At 56.8% G+C, this 23,620-nt stretch overlaps 1 protein-coding gene across 1 annotated transcript in view; it reads right to left on the bottom strand.

Moving 5' to 3' along the window:
* Nucleotides 1-23,620, bottom strand: part of PEX14 (peroxisomal biogenesis factor 14) — a 130,148-nt gene that overhangs the window by 94,114 nt on the left and 12,414 nt on the right. Inside the window, exon 2 of the mRNA XM_036025301.1 lies at nt 18,015-18,062. Within this exon, the coding sequence (XP_035881194.1) occupies nt 18,015-18,062 (48 nt within the window). The remainder of the gene's footprint in view (nt 1-18,014; nt 18,063-23,620) is intronic.

The following is a 23,620-nucleotide window of genomic DNA, read 5'->3' as shown; positions in this document are numbered from 1 at the left end:
TTACCTGACAGAGATGCAGAGAGTCATAGGCTGAATTAAACATTTTTGACAGGGAGTAAGAAGAAATCTTATAAATGGAAGAGAAAGATTTAAACAAGGAGGAGGAGACAGAAGGCACCCAACACGAAAGGTCACCCTGCAAACGACCGGAGAAACGGGGGAGCAGAGGCACAGCCCAGGACTGCGCATGGAAGCCCGGGAGGCTCCGTCCGCACCCCGGGGTCCCACCAAACAGCCGTCCACCACGGAGGAGGCGCTTCTGGGGAGGGGCGCTGGGGAGCCAGACCCGTGCACGCCCGGGACTCATCCTCCTACGTGACATTCGGATTTGCTTTCTGCTTCCCGTTCCTTCCCTCGTTTCAGGAAAGAAATTACTTCATTTTTTTTTTCAAAACTGCGTCCCGAGGGCCCCAAGCCACCCCCGGCTTTCTTAAAAGCTCAGCATCTGCTTTACAGCTATTCCTTCCCGCCCTCCGGACCGACCCCACCAGCCTCTCTGCCACGGGGTGTGACCTTCAACGACAACAGAACAAATTAATTCAAAGCTTCAGCTTCCCCATGGAAAAAAAAGAAAGAAAGAAAAACAGAAAGAATAAATATGAATTTGAAGAGGAATTCTGCCAAAACCTAAACCTCCCAAATCCGGTTGAGCCACATTCCTGCCCACAGCCTGTACTTCTCGGTGCCTCCCTACATTTTTCAAAATGCAGCTGCACAGACCTCTTAAAATTCAGATTTCTAGCACCTATAATTACAGGGCGCTTGAGCCAGGCTCCTTTAATTAATGAACCTGACTCCTCTGTCTTCAAAGGGAACCTGCGCAGGGAGAGACCACAGGGGCGAACTGACCCCTGGTCGGCGCTCTCTGCCCACGCCGCCCCCCACCAGCCCCCCACCAGCCCCCCACCAGACGGTGCGGCCGCCCGGGCCCCCCACGCCCCGCCCCCACTCCGTCCCCGTCCGGAACAAGCCTGTTACCCCAGTAAGCCACGAGACACTTCTGGGAAGTTAAGGGGAGAGAAGGAAGCGCTCCTGGGAGTGACCAGCAAACCCCAAAGAGAATCCGATTCTCCCGGGTTCCAGGGCTCCCCGTCGCACTGTCGTGTCCGTCCCCCCCACTGCCGGGATGAAGCAGGGAGCGAGGGCGGGAGAGACCCGCCGATGCTCCAGGCTGGACAAGCAGCAGAGGGGGGAGCGGCCTGGGCTTGGAAAACTCCGGAACAGAGATGAGCACAGCGGACTTGGGACTGACACTCACCCTGACGCTGAAATAAAACTGGTGGGAAAGGCCCTGCACCTTTGAAGAAAAGCGAGCGGAATGGGGTCGCGGCAGGAAGACCCGGTGCACAGGTCTGCAGATAAATGCGAGCCCGTCCCACAGACGACCGGTTAACCCTGCGGCCCGTGCCCAGGTGGGCCGTGCCCGTTCTTGATGCGACTCCCCCCAAACCGACGTCCGACCACCAGTTTTTACAGAACCGTCTTCCTCCTGGCCACTCTGGGCAGCCCAGCCTGGCACTGCCCGCGGCTGCCGCGCTCGCCAGGACGGCCAGTAGCCGCTCTCTCCTACCGGCGGCTCTGGGCTGGCTCAGGACCACGTCCGCTGGAAGGGAGGCCGCCTGTGGTGGCAGCAGAGACTGGGAACGGTGGCGAACGAAGCCACGGATGCCAGAACAGACAAGGCCCAGGTCCAGTCCAGACGACCCCGCGTACAGGTCCAGGTGGCAGAGCTGGGATCCAGTGAAAGCCTCCAATGGGTCTGGTGATAACGAGAACGGGTTTTGTTCGGTCACTACCGACTGACAGTCCTTTCTCAAGGGCCCCTCGGCCCCACGGCAAACCCAGTAGCGCGACATCTGCGTTGCCGACCAAACAAATACACGCGCCCCACACCGAGAGAACAAGTTCTCAGACTCCGTCCCCAGGACCATGCTTTCCGCGGCTCTCCCGGGTCAGCGCTGTCACTCGGGCTACAGAAGGAGGCTGCAGAAGCACCCGAGAGCAGCGCCGGGGCTAACAAATGAACACCTGAGGCCCGCTGCCCTGGCCCCACAGCTCTGCCCGGGGCACTTACGGGGCAGGTGTCAGAAACGGAACTCGGCCCTGGCGGTGGGGCTCAGTCGGTGGAGCGCCATCCTGTAACCAAAGGGCTGCGGGTTCTATTCCCAGTCAGGGCACATGCCTGGGCTGCAGGTCCGATCCCCAGGCTGGAGGCACACAGTTCCCGGTCTGGGTGTGTGTGACCCACAGTCTGAGCGCACACGGGAGGCAACCCGTCGCTGTTTCTCTCTCTTCCCTCCTCTCTCTCTAAAAAGGCAATGAAAAAAACGTCCATGGGCAAGGGGAAAAAACTGGATTTGGTCGTTCATATTCTGCCAGAAAAGGGGCTTTAACATTCCAGCAAGCCTCTGCTGTTGTAAGTACAATTCTGAAAGAAAGGGGAAAACAGTGACATCGGCCTGTCCAGCGGCTAAACGCTCCCATCCAACGAGGCCCGCTCGCTGACCGGTGGGTCCAACCCCCAGCGGGCCGACTCCTGGCCGGTGACCCGCCACCCCTGCACGCAGCCCTCAGGGGCCGGCACGGCCCACCACCCCTGCTCGCCCACCAGCTCCGTCTCCAAGTCCATCCACGTACTGCCCCCTGGACCCACTGGCCGCGGAGCCACAGGAGCTCCAGGCCGAGAACCCGACCGACTGGTACCAGGGCCCACCGCTGCCATGGTCCCCAGTCCCTGAAAGCCAGAGTGGGGCGAAGGGTTCTTCAACTTGGTTTGGTTTCCCAACCAAGACATTCTCCAAGTTCACTGTCCTTTGAAGTGGAAGCATTTAATTCTCTGACAAACAAATAATTAGAAGCCTAGGCCTGGAGAGAACACGGAACTGAGAGCAAGGGTCAGGATACATGAAAACAGGGGCTGGGAGGCGGCCGTGACCCAGAATGTCCAGGGATTCTTGGCACAGGAGCTGCCGCCAGCCAGGCCCTCTCTTTCCAGGGTGCCGCGGGGGGGAACCGCCCACCATCGATCCGAGGGCACACGCGTTCTAGGACCAATCCCTTGCCTCAGAACGGCCTCTGCCTCAAACTCCTGCTTGCGCTTTAATGTTTAAATTATTAAGTGCATTAATGTATTTACATTATTCAAGTCTTATGTGCATTTTTCTAAGATAATTTATGTATAAGAGTTTGAATGTCCATGACTGTTAATGTCTACAACCCTTCCTGTTCAGTATTGATTCTGGAAGAGAAAAAAAAGTCAGAGTTTTAATGCCTTATTTTTAATGTATTAAGAGTCTGAATAAGTGCATTCTCTTTTTTCTTTTGTAATTTCATAATTTAAGTAGTGCATTTATTAAACTGACACAGTATGAATTGTGGTGAAGCCTGGCACGGCTCCACGCTGCCGGAGCAGCCAGCTGGAGGAGCAGGCCGCACCTCTGCGAGGGCGGGCAGCGGCCGGCTCAGCGCTCAGCCCTCAGCCCTCAGCCCACCTCCGCGAGGCGGGGCGGGCGGCGGAGGGGCCGAGGAGGGGTCAGGGCCTCTGAGGGGCTGCAAGCGCCCACCGGATTTGGGCTGTGCGAGGAGATTCCCTTCTTCCCTTTGAAAGCTCCTGCCCAAACCCTCTGTCCCTGTTAAGTGTGTTCCCAGAATGCCGTTGAGCTGCCCCCTTTTGAGGGTGGAACTTCCCGCTCCTCGTGCTCCTCTGCCGTGATCCCAAGTGATTCTGCAGCAAAGCTCACAACTGGGACGCGATGTTCAAGAACAATTAAAACGCCGGGGCTCAGCATGGCGAAGAGCTAACACCACCACTACTTTTAAAGGGGGATCTCAAACAGACCACACCTCGAACTCCAGTGGAAAAACTTTCTTTTGAAACCCAGTGTCCCCGCAGAAAAGCCCTCTTCCGACCACAGCCAGTAGAGCGACAGTGACACCCAATGGCCTGTTAGTTCAGTCCCAGCCGAGCGTGGCCCCTGGCGTTCCCCGGAGACGGGCCTCGGGCCCAGGCTTCCTGCGGGAACCCGGAAGCTGGGAGGAAAAGCAGGCATCCACTGCTCATCAAGGAGCGGGGTCGCTAATGGATGCATTTCCTGTCGCTACACGGAACAAACACACACACACACACACACACACTCTGTACGGAACTGCACACACGTGTGCAGGCTCCTCAGCAGAGCGCACACAGCACGGTCTTTCTGGAAGGGCACGTGGGCACGTGGGCACCCGTGCACGGGCAGATGCGCACTGCACGGACCGGGCAGCGCTGCCCAGACCCGCGCGGAGTGGGTGAGAGGAAGCTGTTCGCTGCCGTTTCAGGGCCAGGCTCGGCCATTTCTCATGTCACAGGTGCACACGTACATACACACACACGTTTATGAACACAACGTACTTTCATCCATTTTCTCCCTTTTTAAAATTTTTTTCCTGTTTCTTTCTTTTCTATTTTCCTTTTTGGCTACTCATTACCATTCTTTAACTGTTACAATTTATATCAGCATATAATGTTAAATAATTACAGGGAGCAGAGCTCACTCTAGTGAGGATATAAGCGCGCTGTGGGAATCTACAGATTTAAACAAATAACACTCTCAGCAGGGGGTGAGCGGATGAATTAGCATTAATATCCTGCCTGGGAGATCCCAGGGCACTGGCACTGCTTAAATACAGATCTTCTCTGTAACAGTCAGTATGACAGCTCCCGGCAACACGGCCCCTTTCCCTTTCCCAGTCAATACAGCAGCCAGTGAAAATAGAAACGTCCCTATAGCAATCAATACAGCAGCCAGCTAAAATAAACCCTTCCCTTTTAAGGGCTATATAATAGTCAGCTAAATGGAAGAATTGGCACCCCTGCTGGAGAGCTCCGCAGAGAGGCTGGGGAGCGGGCAGGCCGCGGGCACTGGCTGGTCCTCACGCTCCAACGGGCCCTGCCCGGGAAGAGAGGAGACAGCGCAGGCAGCACGGCGGGCTGCTCCGGGTCCCTGGGAGTGAATGTCTGGGTCACAGGCAGGCCAGAGGGCACCCTCACTGAGGTTCAATCGGAACGGCCAAAGACTCTGGAACCCTGTTCAGGCTGCCAGCACCCAGGGCACATCTGTCTCCTATGGGGAAGGGGAGTCTCCTGGTCTGCACCCTCCTTCCCCCCACCCAGCCCCAGAGGAAGAGTATTGAGTTAACAGCCTGCGGTTTTCTGTTTTCCAGCAGCAGGGACAGCGGTTGTGTCTGGATGAGACATCCAGCCAAGTGGGTGAAAACGCGGCATCCTATGCTGAATGCTGCCCAGCAGATACACAGAACCCATTTTTACGACTCACAGCCGTGAGTCTACTCAACACTGTGATGATGCCGCATTTCCCCCGACCCACAACATGGAAATACTCTCCCCTCTTGGACACACATAGGAAAGAAACTATGTTACAAGAGAATTCAGAGGATGAATTCCCAAAGAATACCCAAAGGCCTTTAAAAAAGAAGAAAAAGGAAACAAGGAGCGTTTGTGTAAGAGAAGCTGCTCTGCATTTCAAGTCACTATTCTTTTTCGTTGTAACCAGCTACTTCTAAAATTAGTTCTGCCGGATTACGAACTTGACAAATGCGGAATCCAGCCCCCGACACCGTGCCAGCTTCCCACCGGCTCTCCAGAGGTGCATGCTGGGACTGTTATGCTCCAAAGCAGATGAGCATCGGGGACGCACCCCCTTCATTACGATTCCACAATCTGTCTGCTGTCCTGTGGGTGAGCCCACAGAGGGTCCCTGCTTCCCCGGCCAGGTGTTTAACGCCCAGTGATGCTCATGTCATCCATCAGGTGACTCAGGCAAGGGCCACAGTGTCAGAAATGGCAGGGGAAAAAAAGATCCTGAAAGTTTGCGAGCTCAAGTCCTAAGAATGTTGGATCCCGATACCCCACCTGAGGTAGAAGACTGAGCAGGCACCTTTACTTCAGGACGGCCTGTGAAATCACCTCTCAGCAGAGAACAAGAAAACGGGACCTGGGCCCTCTCCCGGCAAATGACGTTCTGATGAGGGACACGCACTCATGGGCGTCCTCAAGGCCACCCCACACCCCTAGTGCTCTTGATCCCGCTGTGACCAGGGCAGCCACTCAAGGAAGCAGATGGACTGCGGGGGGGGGGGGGGGGGGGGGGGGCGGTGCTGAGACACACCCACTTGCACTTTACAAAACCCAGCAGCACAAAGGGCGAGACACTGGTGACCCCACGTGCACTTCCTGCCGGAGCTGAAGCCCGTGGACACTCCCTGAACACTGCCGTGCGTGGCCACTCCCACCTGCGCACCACGCAGACGATCAGACGGCGGTGCAGCTGGAAAGAACGGACCGTGATGTCAGCAGGGACTGCTTCAACTACAGACGCCATGACAGCCACCCAGAGGGAGGGAGGGCGTAGGCAGGAAGGGAAAGAGAAAGACTAACAAAAGCAAAAATAGTTATGAAAGGGGAGGCGCAAAGAGAAACATGAAAGAAGAGAGGAGAGATAACAGAAGAGGTAAAATAGAAAAGAAGGACGAAAACCTCCCTTTGGCATTTACAGTCTGAAGCTCTCAGGGCACTTGATGAAGTGACAGTTGCAATAAAGCAAACAGAATGGTGAGTCATCTAGTTTCCAACTTCTGAGTCAAAAGGGGCTGTTTCCAGGCAAAGTGCACAGCGGCTCTGCTGCCTGCACGCTCGCCCTCGCCCTGGCCGGTCACCGCCGCGGAACAGGATGTGGACGGGGGACAGGGGTGGGAGTGAGCACGGTCTTGCTGGCCCCTGTGTCACTGCACGTGAAGACGGTCGAGATTTAGACCATAATAATGGAGAGGCTATAAAGGTCTCAGCCATAATGTTTCCTCTGACGTTCCCTTTCATAAAATGCCCACTTTGCGGGGCCTCCGTGGCAGGGATACGCCACACACCCACGAAAGTGTGCGTGGCAGCGGGGGGGACATGGCAGCCCGGGTTCCCGGCGGGCAGCCAGGCGGCAGCTGTGCACTCCGGCCCCCGGGCTCATCACCACCGTCTACATGAGTGAGGACACACACACACACACACACACACACACACCACGCACCACGCATGCACGCAGTCTACAAATATGTACTGAGGGCCCACTTCCTGCCAGGAGCTGAGCAGTGAGGACGCATGCCCATCCCACAGAGGGCTTAACTAAGTGCCCAGGTGCCAAATACCTAGGAAACAAACAAACAAAAAATGTACTCTGCTTGGAAATACGACCACACAACACAGGGACCGCTTTGCTACTTCAGCACCTAACAGCCTTACACAAGAGCTTGGCAGCCCAACAGAGAGATGCAACTTTCCACCCCGCCTCCCCCCCACCCCCCCAAGCCAGGGCAAAGGAGATAAGCCGGAACACAAATCAGATAAATGCTCAAAAAGAGGCAAAACTGACACCCACGGAGACTTGCCTTTACTTGGCCGCAGCAGACAAAGCTGCACACAACACCCCTGGGTGTGAGACGGTCTCGTGCCTGGGGCCTGCCACCTAGCCATTCCAGGCACCGGGGCACCGCGGGGAAAACCAGAACAGAGCCTCCGCACGTGAACGCTCGACGGACGCCGCGCGGAGGCCGGGCTGAGACAGGACGGACCCCGTGGCCGCGAGAACCGCACGAGGGGATGAAGGGAGGTCGGAGTCTGTGGATCGGGGAGACCGTGGGGCTCACTCAGCGAAGCCAAGGCACAAAATCAGGGAAGGACCCAACTTGGTGGCAGGCACCGAGCACCGGGCACTTGCTAGGTGGGCAGCCAGTGCCGACCACGAAGCCCCCGGGGCTGCCTCCCTGTCGATCCGTAATTGGCGGGTCTGCACGGGAGCTGCCAATTACCTTCAGGCCCCTGTACTTAGTTCACAGACAAAGGGAAGCAGGAGAGACCAGTCGGTAATGAGTAAGTAATGGCCACTAAAATACATTGTACTTTTCAGAGCTGCTTCGGCAGGAAAAGCCGTTCGGAAAATAAAAAGTGAAAGAAGAATAGAATAAGCTAGAGAAACTCAATTTTCTCCTCCCTTCCTCCCAAAGCCACACTTAGGATAAAATGAGGTTTGTGCAGGTTAATCCTTATGAGGTAAGAAAAAAATGATTAAATACATTAAAAAAATCAATTGTACATTAAACCAAATCCAGGAACTGCAAAAACAAACACCGCAGCGTCCCCCCCGCCGCCCGCGTCCTGCAGTCTGGTCAGCAGGGGGCACCCCGCCTGACGGAGGGAGCCGCCGGGCCGGGCGGTGGGAGCAGCAGGAAGGAAGGGGAGACGGGGCTGGGGGCGGGGGGAGGCGGGAGGAGGACGGATCTGGACTTCTCTGAAATAAAGGTATTTCTAGGCACTACAAAGGAAGAAATAAAATGCCTTATAAATGGGGCTCTGGAGACCAGGCTGAATTCTCCAAAACTCCCACAGAAAGAATAATAATGGTAGTAATCATCTGATAAACAGAAGTTATAAACCACTTCACTGTCAAGTGATCTGCCACTATTTCCAGTTATTTCTCCTGTTCATTAGCAAATCTATTAGCGGTCATTATTCACCCAGACAACAGAGAGCGGGCCTGGAGAGGTGAGGCGGAGAGGCAGGCCTCCGTCTTTGAGAGGAGCCGCTGGAGGAGGACAGGAGGAGCTGGAGGGAAACCCCGACCCTGCCCCAGGGCCCTGGGGTCCTCGGATAAAGGCCCACGAGGATGCCGGGCCCAGAGGGTCCGTCGGTGGCCAGCTCCTCCCCGGTGGAGCCGGACTGAGAGCTCTCAGCTAATCCTGGACAAACCGCGCAGGGCTGAAATGTCGCGGCCAATCTGCTTCTCAGTGTGAACTGCAACCAACCCCGCTTTTCATCACTTGCTCGGGCCACTCGAGAGAAGATCTGAGTCAGGACCAGAGTAGTGTCTGTGCTTCCGGAGGACCGGGAGCTGGTCCCTTGCTCCGGCGAGGCGCAAGTCGGCCACATGTCAGCCTGGGGCCCCACGTCTAAAAAATGACAAACCCGAAGTCCCCCCTTCATGTGCTTATGAAATGAGTCACCGAGAACCGAAGCTAAAGCAGCCAAAGCTCTGTGAGCCGGGCTGCAGCTGGGGCTGGGGCAGGGGTGGGGCAGAGGGGCGTGCAGACAGGAAAAACAGGTAACCAGCCGTGTGACAGTGGTGTTCCCAACAGGACAGAGACACGCACCCACAGGGGAACGTCTCAGAGCATCCGAACACGGTCACCGTGGCCATCGGCGGCAACGAGGTCTGACAGAAAGATTTTACTCTCTGGAAGACGTCTCTATTCTCTGATCTCCAAAGCCGGGGACTCTGCCGTCTCCCCCCGGACGGTGGGGGGTCTGTGGGAGCGGACGGCGACGCAGACGGAGGGTCCAGCGAGGGGCCCGGAAAGCAGCGCTGGAGGACAGTGCAGGCTCTTATGGAGCCCCAGGGGACTCCCCGAAGACCCGCACCCCTTCAAGAGCGAGAGGCGAAAGCAAACCGCTCAACCATGGAAGCTTCCCTGGGCCAGCCGGAGACGAAAAACAAGTGGCTGCTGCCCCCTAGAAGCGGCCAGGGACATCACACCCGGCTCTACAGACAGAAGATGAAAAGATCCTATTATCTCGCCTCGATCCTGCAACCTGTCATTAGCGAGGTACATGGGTGCAGACGCCTCCTCCAAGAACGAGGAGGCCCACATCACCTGTGAAAAATTAATAGGTGTCTTTTCAACAGCTAAGACGCGCACAAAGGACTCCGCGCAGGCCGCAGCTTCAGAGGAAGCCCGGCTCACCGGGCAGCGCCTCTCCGGCCCCCGTGCGGGCTCTGGGGCTCAAGTCCCGGTCCGGGCCCTTCCTGGCCCAGGAACCTGCCGGCCCCGGGCTTGCCTCCTCACTGTGAACCGAGAGGAAGAGGAGTTCCCACCACCTTGCGCAAACAAAACCAGGCGACAAAAATCCAGAGACCAGTGCCAGCCCGGAGCTTCGCACAGCACGGGCCCTCCTGGCCTTTGCGATCAGAGCTCGAGACTGGCCACTTAATGGAAGAATCAGTTACAAGGGGGAATCATTAAAGATGGAGCCTCCTCTGCATACCATAAACATTTCACATTAACTCAAAACCTTTAAACGAACAGTCATTTGCTAATCTTTTGATGTGGAGCCAAGACCTCTCCTTTGAGTGTGGGCCCACAGACGAAGTTCCCAGATGTCTGTCTTGCGCGAGCCCCACCCATGCCACACCCTGCACCGAGGCGAGGTCTGAAACAAATTAGTAAAGCAAATCAAAAGACCCAATACTTCTGGATTTTGGTGATGGTCCCCTAGCTTAACTGTCATCTTGCTCAACACCTCACAAGACAGCCATCTTTTTAGTGGCTCACGTCCATGTTTGTAAAACCCGGTGTCTGCAGTCCCTCTGCTCACATTCACTTCTGTCCCGCCTGTTTGCGGCACATTTGGTGCGAGCACCTCGATCGTTAAGAAACACAGTCGGCACACACGGGCTGGGGAGAGCTGCCGACCTCCTGGTCTGCAGACCAGGCCTGGCTGGCTGGGGAGTGGCCCACACAGGGCGCCCCTGGCCTGAGCAAGCAGGTTCCTGGTGCCACGACAGCTGGTCGGTTGCTTCGAGGAGTGTATCTAATGCAAGCTCTTAACACCTCCTTAAAAATATGTATTCACTGAGCCCTGGCTGGCGCGGCTCAGTGGACTGAGGGCTGGCCTGGGAACCAAAAACTCGCTGGTTCAATTCCCAGTCAGGGCACACACCTGGGTTGCCAGCCAGCTCCCCAGTAGGGGGCACACAAGAGGCAACCACACATGGATGTTTCTTTCCCTCTCCCTCCCTTCCCCTCTCTCTAAAAATAAACAAAGTCTTTTTTAAAAATTTAAAAATATGTTTTATTGATGTTGCTACTTCATTGCATAAGAGATTTGAAATGACTCTCAAAAGTATACAAAAGACAAAAGGATATGCAAAAGGAAGGGGGGAAAAGATGTTTAACGAATGTTACTTTTTTCCCTTTCTCCATCAAAATCCATTTTTGGTAAACTATGGGAAAACGAACCCACTCATACAAATAACCAACTAGCATACCTGACTATCAGCGCTCCTCCCCACCCAGCTGGAAAAAGCAGCCCTGTCCTAAAGACCCTCTTGCTGTGACCTGTTTGGGTAACAGGGGACACAGAGAGAGGGAAAGGCCTCTTGCTGGCCACTGCTGGGTGAAAGAAGTGACAGCTGACCCAGAGTGTCACCCCACAGACTCACTAAGCAGCACCCACAGGGAGTTGTGCCACCAGGGTCACTGCCAAGGCAAGATCACCAAGGTAACCACATGTCTTCTTCCCGACAAGGGCGATACCCCCAGGCCCCCAGTCCACGGGGCTGTGAGTGGGCGCCCGCTGGACTCTGAGCGTCGGGGAGTGTCCAGGTAGGTTCACCTCGAGGGTCACCCAGTGCCGGACCATCCTAGACTGTTCGGATGAACTCTCAGTGGCAGAGAGAAGACCTGTGGAGCAGCAAGCATGAACCCTGGTTATAGCTCCAAACCATAAAGGAGAGGAGAGCGGGGGTGGGGGGAGGGCGGGCGGCAGAGGCCTCCTCCTCCAAAGCACCACTTCATCTTCCTGCGGCTGCTCAGGGCACGGGAGTGGGACTGGCTACAAGACTGCATCTCCAAGCCCAAGTTGGCCTACGTGGTTTGACAATGGGCTAAAATGTTTTAAAGTGAAATTACCCTGCGAACCCCAGAGCACGTGCTCATCCAAAGTACATGACGTTCAGTGGTCCTCAGACTGGGGGCTCATCCGGATTCACTGAGTTTGCCACAGGGAGCACCTGTCCTTTAGGTCACAATTAAAAAGACGCTTTTGCCCTGGCTGGTGTGGCTCAGTGGACTGAGCTCTGGCCTGCAAACCAGAAGGTCATTGGTTTGATTCCCAGTCAGGGCACATGCCTGGGGTTTCGGGCCAGGCCCCCAGTTGGGGGCGTGGGAGAGGCAACTGATCCAAGTTTCTCCTTCGTGCATTGATGAGTCTCTCCCTCTCTTTCTCCCTCCCCTCCCCTCTCTCTAAAAAGTAAAATAAATGAAATCTGTGAAAAGACACTTTTAAGTTAAACTTATTTCAAACGAGGGGGGGCCGGGGCTCCTGCAGGCGCTCTAGGCCCAGATCTCCAGGAGGACAGGCAGGAAGCGAGTCCCTTCTCCCGAAGGAGGGGTGCTGGTGACAAGATTAAAGACTGACCCCCCGCCGCCAGCACCGGGGGGCCCTGAAGAAAGGCCCTGGGGCGCTCAGTTCCCGGGGGTCCCAGCTCTCCCAAACGAGGGCCCCGTGTGGTCACCCCGCAGACGGGCCTCTGATCACAGGAACCACGGCGCACACAAAGTGTTCCCAGGAAAGCCAGGACCCGAAGCATAAACAAAGCTGAGTAACTACTTCAAATTCCACTTCTCTAATTATTACTCCGAGGAGTTTCAATTCATCTAATAATTATTTGTAGAAGGATACCAGAAAACTGAAGAAACAACCTCTTCATTCACCTGAAAGGGGAAAGAACGTGAAAGGCACCACCTAGTCTCTTCCATAAACCCTCCCGGTCCGTAATAGGAAGGACACGTAGGAAGAGGCAGTCATTTCAAAATCAGTGAGTGGCCCAGAGATCACAGAGACGCCACCCAGGGACGGAACGAGGCTCTTCTCAAGTTCGTCCTTCTCAAGTTCAGTTCCCAGCAGCCCCCCCCCCCCCCCGGCAGGGCCGGGCACCCTCCCAGCAAGGGGCGCCGGTGCCAACACTGCAGTGACCTCTGCTCCCCTGGAGGGTTGGCGCTGTTGGCGAGGGAGGGGGTGGAGAAGGAAGAAGGCGAACGTTTGCCCCATCTGGAAGGCGCCCCAGCCGCAGGCCCAGTGCCCGGGGGCCGGGGCGCACGGCGGCGTCACTGGCCCACGAGGGGGGTCACCGGCCGGGAGCTGTACCCGGAGGCCCAGTGCTGCTCACACTGCACCCCAGTCCCCAGGCTGGGGTGCCCCAGCATGTGCTGCTGGTAACAGTGTCAGCACCAAGGCCCACACAGAGTTCACTTCTTAAAAATGAGTCACCAGAGCAGGCGGAGTCAGGGTTGTCACCGCAATGCCATCCCCCGTCGCCCTGCACCCAGAGGGACGCCCCTGAGTGGGAAACGGGTGGGGGTGACAGCTCACGGGAGCAGCCCTAGCTCTGCTGCAGCCCACAGACACCGGCCACCACGAGTGTTCACAACAATCACGCTTAACACTTTACATTACCAGAGTTATTGCTTTTCCTGGAAAAAGTGGCCATTTCCTGGAATCTCTAAAGGGCCAGCTAGCTTCCTTGCCTCCGTGCCTGTGAAACAACACTTCACGAGCGCAACACTCAAGTCAACTTCTCGCCCCGCCGCGTGCTGTGAATCTGCTACAGAACAGGCGTGTTACGCGGCCTGCGTGGGCGTGTGCACACACAAACACGCCGCGCGCGTGAACGTCACCCTTCAGAAAGGTCTCGGTGGGAGAACACCGGGAACCACCGAGCCGCGGGAGCCCGCCGGCGAGCGCGCTGAGGTCGCGCTGAGGTCGTCCAACCACCAAGGCTTCAAACCCAGGGAGGCGCCGGCCAGGAGCGCGGGAGAGGTCTCCAGGAGCCGGGAAACTGCCATGGCCACTCCTCAAGAGCAGCCCACAGACCAGCTCCCTGATCTCATCAGGGTACTAGTGGCCCCTTGATGACCAGGCCTTTCCACTCAAAAAGCAAAGAGAAAGCCCGCGGGTGTCCGGTGGTGAGGTGGGCGAGCTCCCCGGGAGTGAGGTGGGCGAGCCCCCCGGGAAGGCCACGGGACCCCGGGCAAGGCCCCGTCTTCGCCTCGAGGAGCAGCCCGAGGACCCGGGCACTTCTGGACTTCGAGGGCAGAACTGCTGACGCACAGCCGGGGCCTGCAAGCGTAGGGCACCCTTGTTTTTAGGAACTGGGCATACCAAAAAGTCTTAATCCTGGGGAAGGTGATAAAGAAAAAAATCACCTTCATTGTTTACAAAAATACATTCATGTAGTTTGGCATTCTTGTGGTGGATGGATGCAGGGAAAGGCTAGAAGCAAAAACAAAACAAAACAAAACGGAAGCCCGCGTGCCTCCCAGGGAGAGCAAGAGTAACGGCAGAAGACCCACCCGCTAGAAAGAACCTGGAGTCAGAGAGCCAAAAGCCGACACCCCAGCTGGGCCGAGCCCCGGGAGGCCCGCGTGAGGCGGGCGAGCAACCGCGCTGCTGAGGCCTGAAACAAGCAAGCGGACACGCAAACGAAACTTATTTACTGCTTACTTCAAACACCCTACAATCACATGACTAAAAGGACTCTCAGAGGGTTGCTTAACCCCAGTTTCTGTATCCGGGCGAGACCGAGACTGAGTCACTCCACGCAGACGACGTCCACCCGTTCGGAAAGGCCTGCCGGCTAGGCGGGACTCGATCCTGCCGCGGCGAGCCCAACCCAGAGCCCCTGCGCGAGCCTGCACGCGTGTGTTCACTCGGGTGCCAAGAAAACTCAGGTCTACAGGGAACTTTTTTTAAAGATTTTATTCACTTACTTTTAGAGAGAGGGGAAGGAAGGGAGAAAGAGAGGGAGAGAAACATCAATGTGTGGTTGCCTCTCACATGGCCCCCACTGGGGACCTGGCCCGCAACCCAGGCATGTGCTCTGACCGGGAATCGAACTGGCGACCTTTCGGCTCGCAGGCTGGTGCTCAGTCCGCTGAGCCACACCAGCCAGGGCTACAGGAAAGTTACAGAAGGGCTTGGACAGGTCTGGGAGAGGCTGGAGGTCAGTACTCCGGGGGGCTGTCAAAACTCTTTGCCCTGGGAGTAAGAGTTCAGGGAAGGAAGTAGAAGGAAGAAAAAGTAATCAGCGTTTTAACTTGGAAGAGTTCTGCCGTTAACGATCAGAATTTCAAGTGGGAGTTTACAGAATTTATCAAGACTGGTCTGTGCACCGCTCTCCGGCCAGAGAACAGTACGGCATCACAGAGCAGTGACCCCAACAACACGGTCCGAGTCGCTGGGCTGGCTTCGGGGAGGGCCCGGCGGACTGAAGGGCTGCGAGAACGTGCAGGGGCACCAGTCGGGCAGAATCCAGACAAGGAGACGGATGTGCACGCCAATGTCCTTTAGAAACGCCAAGACCATGCTTCTCCGCACAAAATCACAAGCCCGTCTCTATGGCCCGGAGAGGACAGAGAGGAAACTCGGGCCCACCTTCCCAACCCAGCAAAGCAACGCGGGAACAGGAGGCCCAGACACACCCACCTCCCGTCCCCGTCCACAGAGGCTCTCCTGCCGCAACTCGTTTTTTAACGGGGAAAAACTCTTCCGAAGCCATCGTCTAGTTCCAGACACAAAGAATAAGAGGATCTGCCTTTAGCATCCCATGCTCAGCCATCCACCGGAGGGGACAGGCAGCTCCCATTAAGGAATTTTGTACTCAGCTAAACACAAAAACAGAAATAGCCTAGCCGGGTGCTCCCTCAGCTCTGAACTACCCCGCTCCTCAAGGCCTGGCTCCGAGCTCCACAGAAGCCGCCCCTGAACACTCCTCGCCGCCCCCCCCCCCACTCTTCCTTCTCGGAATAACGAGGGTTGCCTCAGGCTCCGAGCCAGGCAATTCTGCACCACGTTACATACGATTTCGTACCGTTTGCTAAAATTATATACAGCCGTGTGCTGTTTGCTAACTGTTTCAGGTATACAGATGCCTCTCTCCCCCAAATACAATATTATCAATTACTTGAGAAGAAGGCTTATAGTTTTATTCCTCAGTCGTCTGTCCCATCGGGAAACAGCCAACACACTCGGCAGGAGACACCCTCCGGAAGGGTGGCGGGGGGGCTCAGTGCTGCAAGGCTCCCTGTGGGGGTGGGGGGAGGGGCCCCCCACCCACCGCTCCCCCAGCACCCGGTGACCCCCGCAGGCCTGCTGCCAGTTCAGAGCGGCGTGTCCTGCACCCACAACCCACCACACGAGCCCCCGCTGGCCCCTCGGCGGCTCCTCTGCCTGGCCCCCTCCCGCCGCCACCCCAGGAGGCAGAAGCAGCTCACACAAGGCCGTGCGGCTCGGCTGGTGCTCTCATTTAATCAGGCTGCTGCGAGTGGCTGGCCAAAAGCAATAAGGGCATGACTGAGAGACTGTGGGAGTTTAATCTAAAAAAATTAATAAAAAAAAGGGGTCTACCTTTTAATAGGGCCCTAATTACCCAACTCATAGGATCAGCCCAAATGAGATGGGAGTTTATTTCGGGGGTTTTTTTAATTATTGTTTTTTTATATATATATAAATTGCTGCTATGTGTTTTCTTTCCTCTGAGCAATTATGCGGCAAGTACGTAAAGAGGGGGAAAAATATTAATTAAATATAAGGTAATTGTAGAGCTGGCCTGGAGAGAATGAGTCTGAACTCTGGACAATCGCAGGCTACCAGGGCTTGAAGACCGCTCAGGGCCTCCCAGAAAAGAAAGAAATAAAAATACAACCAGCCAACAAGCAAGCGCCCAGAGCAGCAGGAAAAGCGCCGGGCGGAGAAACACCAGCGGAGCACACCGGCTGCAGGCCCCGCACACCAGACCTCGGCCAGGCTGCCCGCTGCTCCGGGCTCTGCTAGGAAGAACCTCCCGGAGTTCGTCCAGTCGTGCCCCCAAAATGGACCAGCCACTCTTCTGGTGACTGGCAGTTAAACCAGGAGGTCAAAATTTAAGAGAGACGGAGGAAGTAAGGGACTGGAGAGGACTCTCACGCTCAGTCTGGACACCAGTCCACAGCCAACCACAGCCTCAGCCCAAGGGGCACCGGGGCCGGCTGCGCGGGGGACACCGAGCCGCCTGTCAGCGAGACTGGTAGTGCGCAGTCTCCTCCGGCTTTCACGCCGCCGCTGCCGCCGCCGCTGCCATCTCCGGGGAGAACTCAGGCAAAACCAAAGAGTGACCTGAAGCCACGGGGGGGGGGGGGGGGGGGGGCGAGCCGTACGTGCCAGCAGGTGACCCGGCAACAGCAGCCCTCTCCTGAGACGGCCCGGCAGGGCCCCCGTTGCTCAGACGAACCCATCTCCCCTTCCGCCCCAGAAAGCTTTGGACCAGGCGAGGCTTCGGACTTGCTCACCCCTGCTCCGGGCCCCAAATCACGCCCCCCAGCCCCCCAGCCCCCCAGCCCTCACTACTGACGCCAGAGAGAGGGCGGGGAGGAAACCGGCGCAAGGCGGGCTCCACGGAAAGGAGCGCGGTGGCACGTCCCCGGGCTTGCTGTCAGTACCCAGAGAGAGAAAAAGCTCTGAAACCCAAAGCTGCCTCCTCCGTAAAGCGCGTCTGGTTTGTGCCGAACGGGTCTCTCTGCCCAGCCGACGCGACTGACCACAGGCCCAGGAGTGCAAAGCAGGGTAACAGCGAGGCAGGGAGGCAGGCACTCCGGCTCAGACCCCAGAGCAAGAGCCTCCGTCAGGGAAGGCACCTCGGCACTCCGGAGGCCTCTCCCCACCAACAGTGTGAGCAGGTGCTGCTGGAAACGACCACCCCACGCCGAACTGCTGACCAGGTGTAACAGGGCTCCCTCCCTCACCTGTCCCTCCAAGGCCACCCAAGGGGCTCTCGCCCTTTGGGGGGAAGGACGGCCATTCCAGACCACTGAGCAGCAACTTGGTAAGACAGAGCGACCTCACCCCGCTCAGCCCCCGAAGGGTTCAGGCACCTCGCTGATCAATACCGACCAACAGTAAACCAAGTGGTGCACCGCCCCCCTGTCCTGCGGTGGGGGCGTTCAGTTCCAGGAGCGCCCGGGCTTTCCCAAAGAGACCGCACGGGTCTATTCTGGGCCTTGAGGCCAGAAAGTCGGAGGGCAGAGGCCACTGCTGTGGTGTGCCTCCACACAACCCCTCTTTTCAAGGGACATGACCGATGGCTGTGAAACTGTGGGTTTCCTGGAACTCATGCTGTGCGTGAATCAGAGAGTGACCCACAGGCAACCGAGGTGCTTACCAGTGGCGCTCGGGGCATCACATTCTCACTTCCCGGAGGGGAGCTGGGCTGCAAAGAGAAACAGAAACAAAAGTAAGATCACAGTGCCACCTGATGGACGTCGACAACTGGAGACACCCTCCTCTCCAGCCACACACACACACCTCGTTTTCGTGTTTCTGGCCTTTTTTCCCCACTGCAGAGTGTGCTGGGTGGGCTGCCTGTAAGAGGAAGCCCAGAGAGCCTGAAGCTGCGGGGCAACGGGAAGAGACGCCTGGGTCCAACTCGCTGTCAGCCCCTCTGGAAGGCGGGGTTGGGCTTAGCAGCGCCCACGGCCAGCTGCTGAGCAGCAGGGGCTGGGGGCCATCACCAAGTCCATGGAAACGGCAGCGTCCAGAGGAAAGCTTGAAGCCAGAGCGAAACCTTTCTGCCACCTCCCAGGTGCTGCCCAGGAAAGGCAGAGCCAAAGCGGAGAACCAGATCCAGCCACAAGAGGGCCCCACTTGCTCACACTCAGGATTTCCTCTGGCAACCACCTGGAGCCAGGGAGCGAGAACTGTCTCCCCCAGCTCCCGCACCGGTCCCTGTGGACACCGACCCACAGCAGCGGAAAAGGAAGCCCGGCTTAAACCCTTTTTTAAAAAACAAGCTAGTGATAGGCAGAAGGATTAACAGACCCGCCGGCAGGCAGGCAGGCCGCACTGGGGCCCCTCGCCCGGCTCTAACCAGGTCTGCTTGCTTCTCCTCTGGACCCCTCCCTCACCCCCACCATCTGCCTTCAACCCCTGGCTGATCTTCCCAAAATTCAGAGACAGGGAGAGACAGACAGAGACAGACAGAGACAGACAGGCGTGGAGGAAATTTACAAATCTCTAAGAGGACCAGACAAGCAGTTTGAGAGGGCTGTGTCTGGTTTGCTGCTACTGATGTTCAAGCCAATTTCCAATTACCTACAGATAATATCCAGACAAGTGCGGCTCCCATGCGGGCCTCGGGAGCCAGCCCCACCCCCACACCCCTCCCAGCTAGTTCAGGCGACAGGGCCAGGCCTCCTAGGGAAACGACCAGGAGGAGGCAGGGAAGGGAAGAGTCCAGGACACAGAGGGAGGGTCCCCAAGGTCTCCTTATACCCAGTTGTCCCCACACAGCTGGCACATGGCACAGCGGCAAGGACTCCATCTCCCCATCCAGAGTCCCGTCCCGAGAGCCCCTTCCTGTCCTGGGACAAGGCGGCCGGGCGTGGAACTCACGGGCAAGTCTCAGGGAATGTGCTTGCCCTCCCTCCCCGGGCTCAGGCCCCCAAGCTCCTGCATCCAGAGCCCCAACCCAGGCCCCCCTGAGTTCCACATCCAGCCACCTGCCTGCCCCCCTCGGACCTAAGTCCACGGCAGATTCACACTCCTCTCCCGCTGAGGGGATGGGACCACCTCCCACCAAAACACGCGAACGAGAACCCGCAGGCCGTGCCCGACAGTTCCTTCTGCCTCCCTCGCCAGAGCTGACGCACCGTCAGGTCCTGCCAGCGCTCCTTCCTAAACATCCACGGAATCAGCCCACCCACTTCCCTCCACGGCCAGTGCCAACAGCGCGGCCCAATCTTCCAAATCTGCCGCCTGGCCTCTCCGCGGCAGCCTCCTCCTCGGCTCGCCCACGCCCAGGCTGGCTCTTCCAGGTCACTCTCCGCACTGCAAACGGACTGTCGTTTCAAAGAACAACTCACAGGAACACTCCCGGCCCGGTCTGCAAGGCCCTGCACCTGCTCTGACGACACCGCAGCCCCGTGGGGGGCTGCGCGCCCCAGCTCTGCCCGCAGCAGGCGCGCTGGCCTTGGCCTCCTCTGCCAACCGGGCCCTTGCACGTGCTGTTCCTCCCTTTCCCTCTGACCATCTAACTGGTCCTTCAGAGCTCAACTCAGTCACCTCCCCCGTGACAGGCTGCAGGCTCCCTGCCTACCGCACGCTGACAGCCTAGACGTCTCCCTCGAGGACTGAGAACTGCAGTTTCACAGGCGTGACCACAGGGCGCTGTCCGAGCCCCGTCCGCGCCCCTCACCAGATCATAAACTTGAGAACCTCGCCTTCTCTTCGCTGCCCCCCCGGGCAAGGACAGCAGCGGGCCCACACCAGGCCTTCCAGGGACACCTGCGCAGGGACCGAGGGACAGAGAAGAGGACAGCAAAGGTCCCAGCTCACCTGGAGGGACCCCACTCTGAGGCCGACCATCCTTCTGAGGCTGCTTCCTTCACCCCTCGTGGGTAATACTGAATGCTAACATTTACTCGGCTCTTCCTCCACTGAATTCTTGTGACAAAGTCATGGAATTGCTGCTAACGAGGAAATCAGAGCAAGATCTGAACCTTTCTAATTAAGCAAAATAATCAAGTTTTGTTTAGACCACATTTTATTAAGCAACAACCTTAATACTGCCCCACAAATAATAATGTAAGTTTGTGACCACATGAAATAATAATGTAAGTTTGTGACCACATGCACAAGGCTTTAATATTCAGGAGGCCTCATTCTGACTTAACCCAGAACTTTCCTTCGGAGAGATCACCAGGAAACTTACCTTCAATGAATTTATCTCTTGAATCGCTAATATTTGCCAGAAGAAAAACTTTAATAAATAGTACGCAGTACCAAGTAAGTCTCTTTCATAATATACATTTTTGTACCTTTTAAAATTATGAGCCATGTAGCTGTATTTTGCTAATGTTTTTTAATTTAAGTATTAAAACAATATAAAATAAATTTGAATATTAAAAATTTTTAGCCCTGGCTGGTGTGGCTCAGTTTGTTGGAATGTCGCCCCGTATAACCAAAAGGCAGCGGGTTCCGTTCCCGGTCAGGACTCATGCCTAGGCGGGCGGTTCGGTTCCAGGTCAGGGCACAGACAAGAGGCAACCGATCGATGTTTCTCCCCCTCTCTCTCACGCCCTTGACCTCTCTTTAAAATCAATAAGCACGTTCTCGGGCAATGCCCCCACACTGATGCTACTAGCTCCTTACATATTTATTCTTCCAGGGACATTAGAGGGCGTAAGAAGTGTGTGTGTGTGTGTGTGTGTGTGTGTACCTGCCCCCACCAAGGAACTTCAAACAGCAGCACTCTCCACATTCCTCCAAGTCTGGCTCCCCCGAGCCCTTGGGGGAACAGCACACGGAAGCCAGCCCTCCCCGACCTCCACCTCCAGGCTCCTGAGGGAGGAGCAAGGCACGGCACCACCTGCGGCCGGCCGGCCCTTCTCAGCGAACACACGGAGGACTTCCCGCCAGCTGGGGATTGCCCAACGCTGACTATATTCCAGGTAATGCTCTCCCGTGTGTTGAAATACCTGCGATCTGAAATGGTCCATCCCCCATTTCCTGACTCATTGTCCTGCAGGAATTTGTCTTGATGACCAAAATAACCTTCATCCTTGCTGCCCACCATAATGACTTCCTTGGTCACACCATCTGAAATCCTTCACTGGATAACTAGATGGATAACTTATTATCCCTCTCTCCCCACTAGATTTTAAGCTCCTTGAAGGCAGGCGCTTCCCTTTACTGAAGGCTGATCTTCAGCACGGACAGCATCACTGGTGCTTAATAAACATGTGCTTGATTTTTTTTTAATCTTAAAAAAGAAAAACAAAGGAGCCCCAGCTGGCGTGGCTCAGTGGATCGAGCGCTGGCCTGCGAACTGAAAGGTCACCAATTTGGTTCCCGGTCAGGGGGCACACCTGGGTCGTGGGCCAGGTCCCTGGTTGGGGGCGTGTGAGAGGCAACCAATTAATGTTTCTCTCCCTCTTTCACCCTCTTTTCTCCTCTTCTCTAAAAATAAATAAAGTCTTAAGAAAAAAAACAAAGAAAATACTCTACACTGTGCACATAACCCCAAACGACGCAAGCACAGGACAGCCACCGACCCTGTCCTGTCTGTCCCCGAGACATTTCGCCTGCAGCCTAACGCACACCTGGCCCACTCTCAGCTCAGTGCTGTGGCCAGATGGTCCTCAGCCCCGGGCGGAATCGCCCCTGAGGGGCATTTGAAATGTGTGGAGGCGTTTCTGGTTGTCACACCAACCAGGGAGTCCCCATTTAGAGGGCAGGGGCCTGCGAGGCTCAATATCCCACAAAGCAAAGAAGAACTGCCCACCCAAACCACCCACGGGCCCTGTCAGGGTGCCCTGACCCTCCTGCCTCCTGACGCTGCCGGGGAGGACAGACCCCGCCTTTCCCACACAATTCCTCTGCGTGCCGCTTCACGGGGGGCCGAGGTCTGAGCAGCCAGCTGCTTGTCAGCGCCAAGCCCCCAGCTCACACAGGCCCGTCAGTCCCACCAGCCCAGCTCTTATGAAGCCCAGCACTTCTCATGCAGCTGCCCCTACGTGGACCCCCTTTGAGTGGCGGTCTGTTTTCTGGCTGGAGACAAAGCCCAGCAAATGAAATTCCAGCCTGACCCTGGAAATCTCCACAGAGTGGTCTATGATGTTCAAAACACCAATAATACTACCAAGGCTTAAAAACCCCAGCTGAGGTCTACTGCTGAGGTCTCCTGGGCAGGCCCTAGGGGGCTGCAGTCGGGGTCCCCGGGGGGCCAGGCTGCGGAGAGCAGGAAGGGAAGAAGGGCAAAAGGAAGAGGCTGCTTTAAAAAGGAGATGGGCAGTCAAAAAAGACACAGTGGCAGAGAGAGAAATGCTTTCAGTGTGAGAGACACAAATGCTCTCGGTCTCCAGCCAGAAGGCATGCCCACTGCTGACCCTGCTGCACAGCGAGGATCCCCGCCCCCCCCAGGCCCCGCCCCCCGAGCACACACGGCTCGGGTTTGAGCAACGTCCAGGTCTAAGGTCCGGGTGTCCTCACGCAGCACCTGCCAAGTGACTGCGTAACTGCGGGTATGCCCTAAGCCGGACCGGCCTGTGTCCTCTGCTGGGAAGAATACGATTCAGTTCAGCACGTACTTCTCTAAGCAGCACTGGTAGAGCGGCAAGTGCGTGGACTCCGGCACGAACAACCGAGCGACTGTGGCCACGCTGTCCCACCCTCTGAGCCTCGGCTGCTCGTCCAGGGGCACAACGGGAACACCACCAGCCCCTGCCACTCGGGATGAGAGGCGGGGAGAGAAGCCACAGTGTCACTGCTCTGCTCCAGTCCCACCAACGGGCGGCTGCTCTGCGGTGGCGGCACGGGGACCAGACCCACCTTCCCGCTGCAGGCAGCCAGAGGGCCCAGTCCGGGGAACGGCCCCTGTCGGCAGGCCCTGGGCAGCGGGCAGCTCGGGGCTGTGGCTCCTGGCAGGGCACAAACAAATAACGTGAGCCCTAAGGTCACCTGGCGGCTGCCGGGAGGCGCATTCCAGGCGGGGGGCGGGGGGCTGCCCAGCAGAGCACGGCGGTCCCACCGAGCTGAGGAAACGGGCTGCAGTTCACACGGGACGTGGAAGAATCAAAATGAACCGAAAGCCAACACCCACCAGAGCACAGCTCAGCACTCCGCACGGACCGCAAAACCCCACCCTCAGCGGTGCAAAACCACAGCCTCCAGCGGAAAACCTCAATGTATGTCAAGAATCGGGAAGGTGTGACCCATAATGATGAGAAAAATCAGGAAAAATAATTAGCGGACAAGAGCATTAAGACAGGT

Source organism: Phyllostomus discolor, chromosome 5 (genome assembly GCF_004126475.2).
Source record: "Phyllostomus discolor isolate MPI-MPIP mPhyDis1 chromosome 5, mPhyDis1.pri.v3, whole genome shotgun sequence".
Taxonomy (NCBI): Eukaryota; Metazoa; Chordata; class Mammalia; order Chiroptera; family Phyllostomidae; genus Phyllostomus; species Phyllostomus discolor.
Note: the sequence above shows the minus strand (reverse complement) of the source record. Positions and strands in the feature narration are given on the sequence as shown.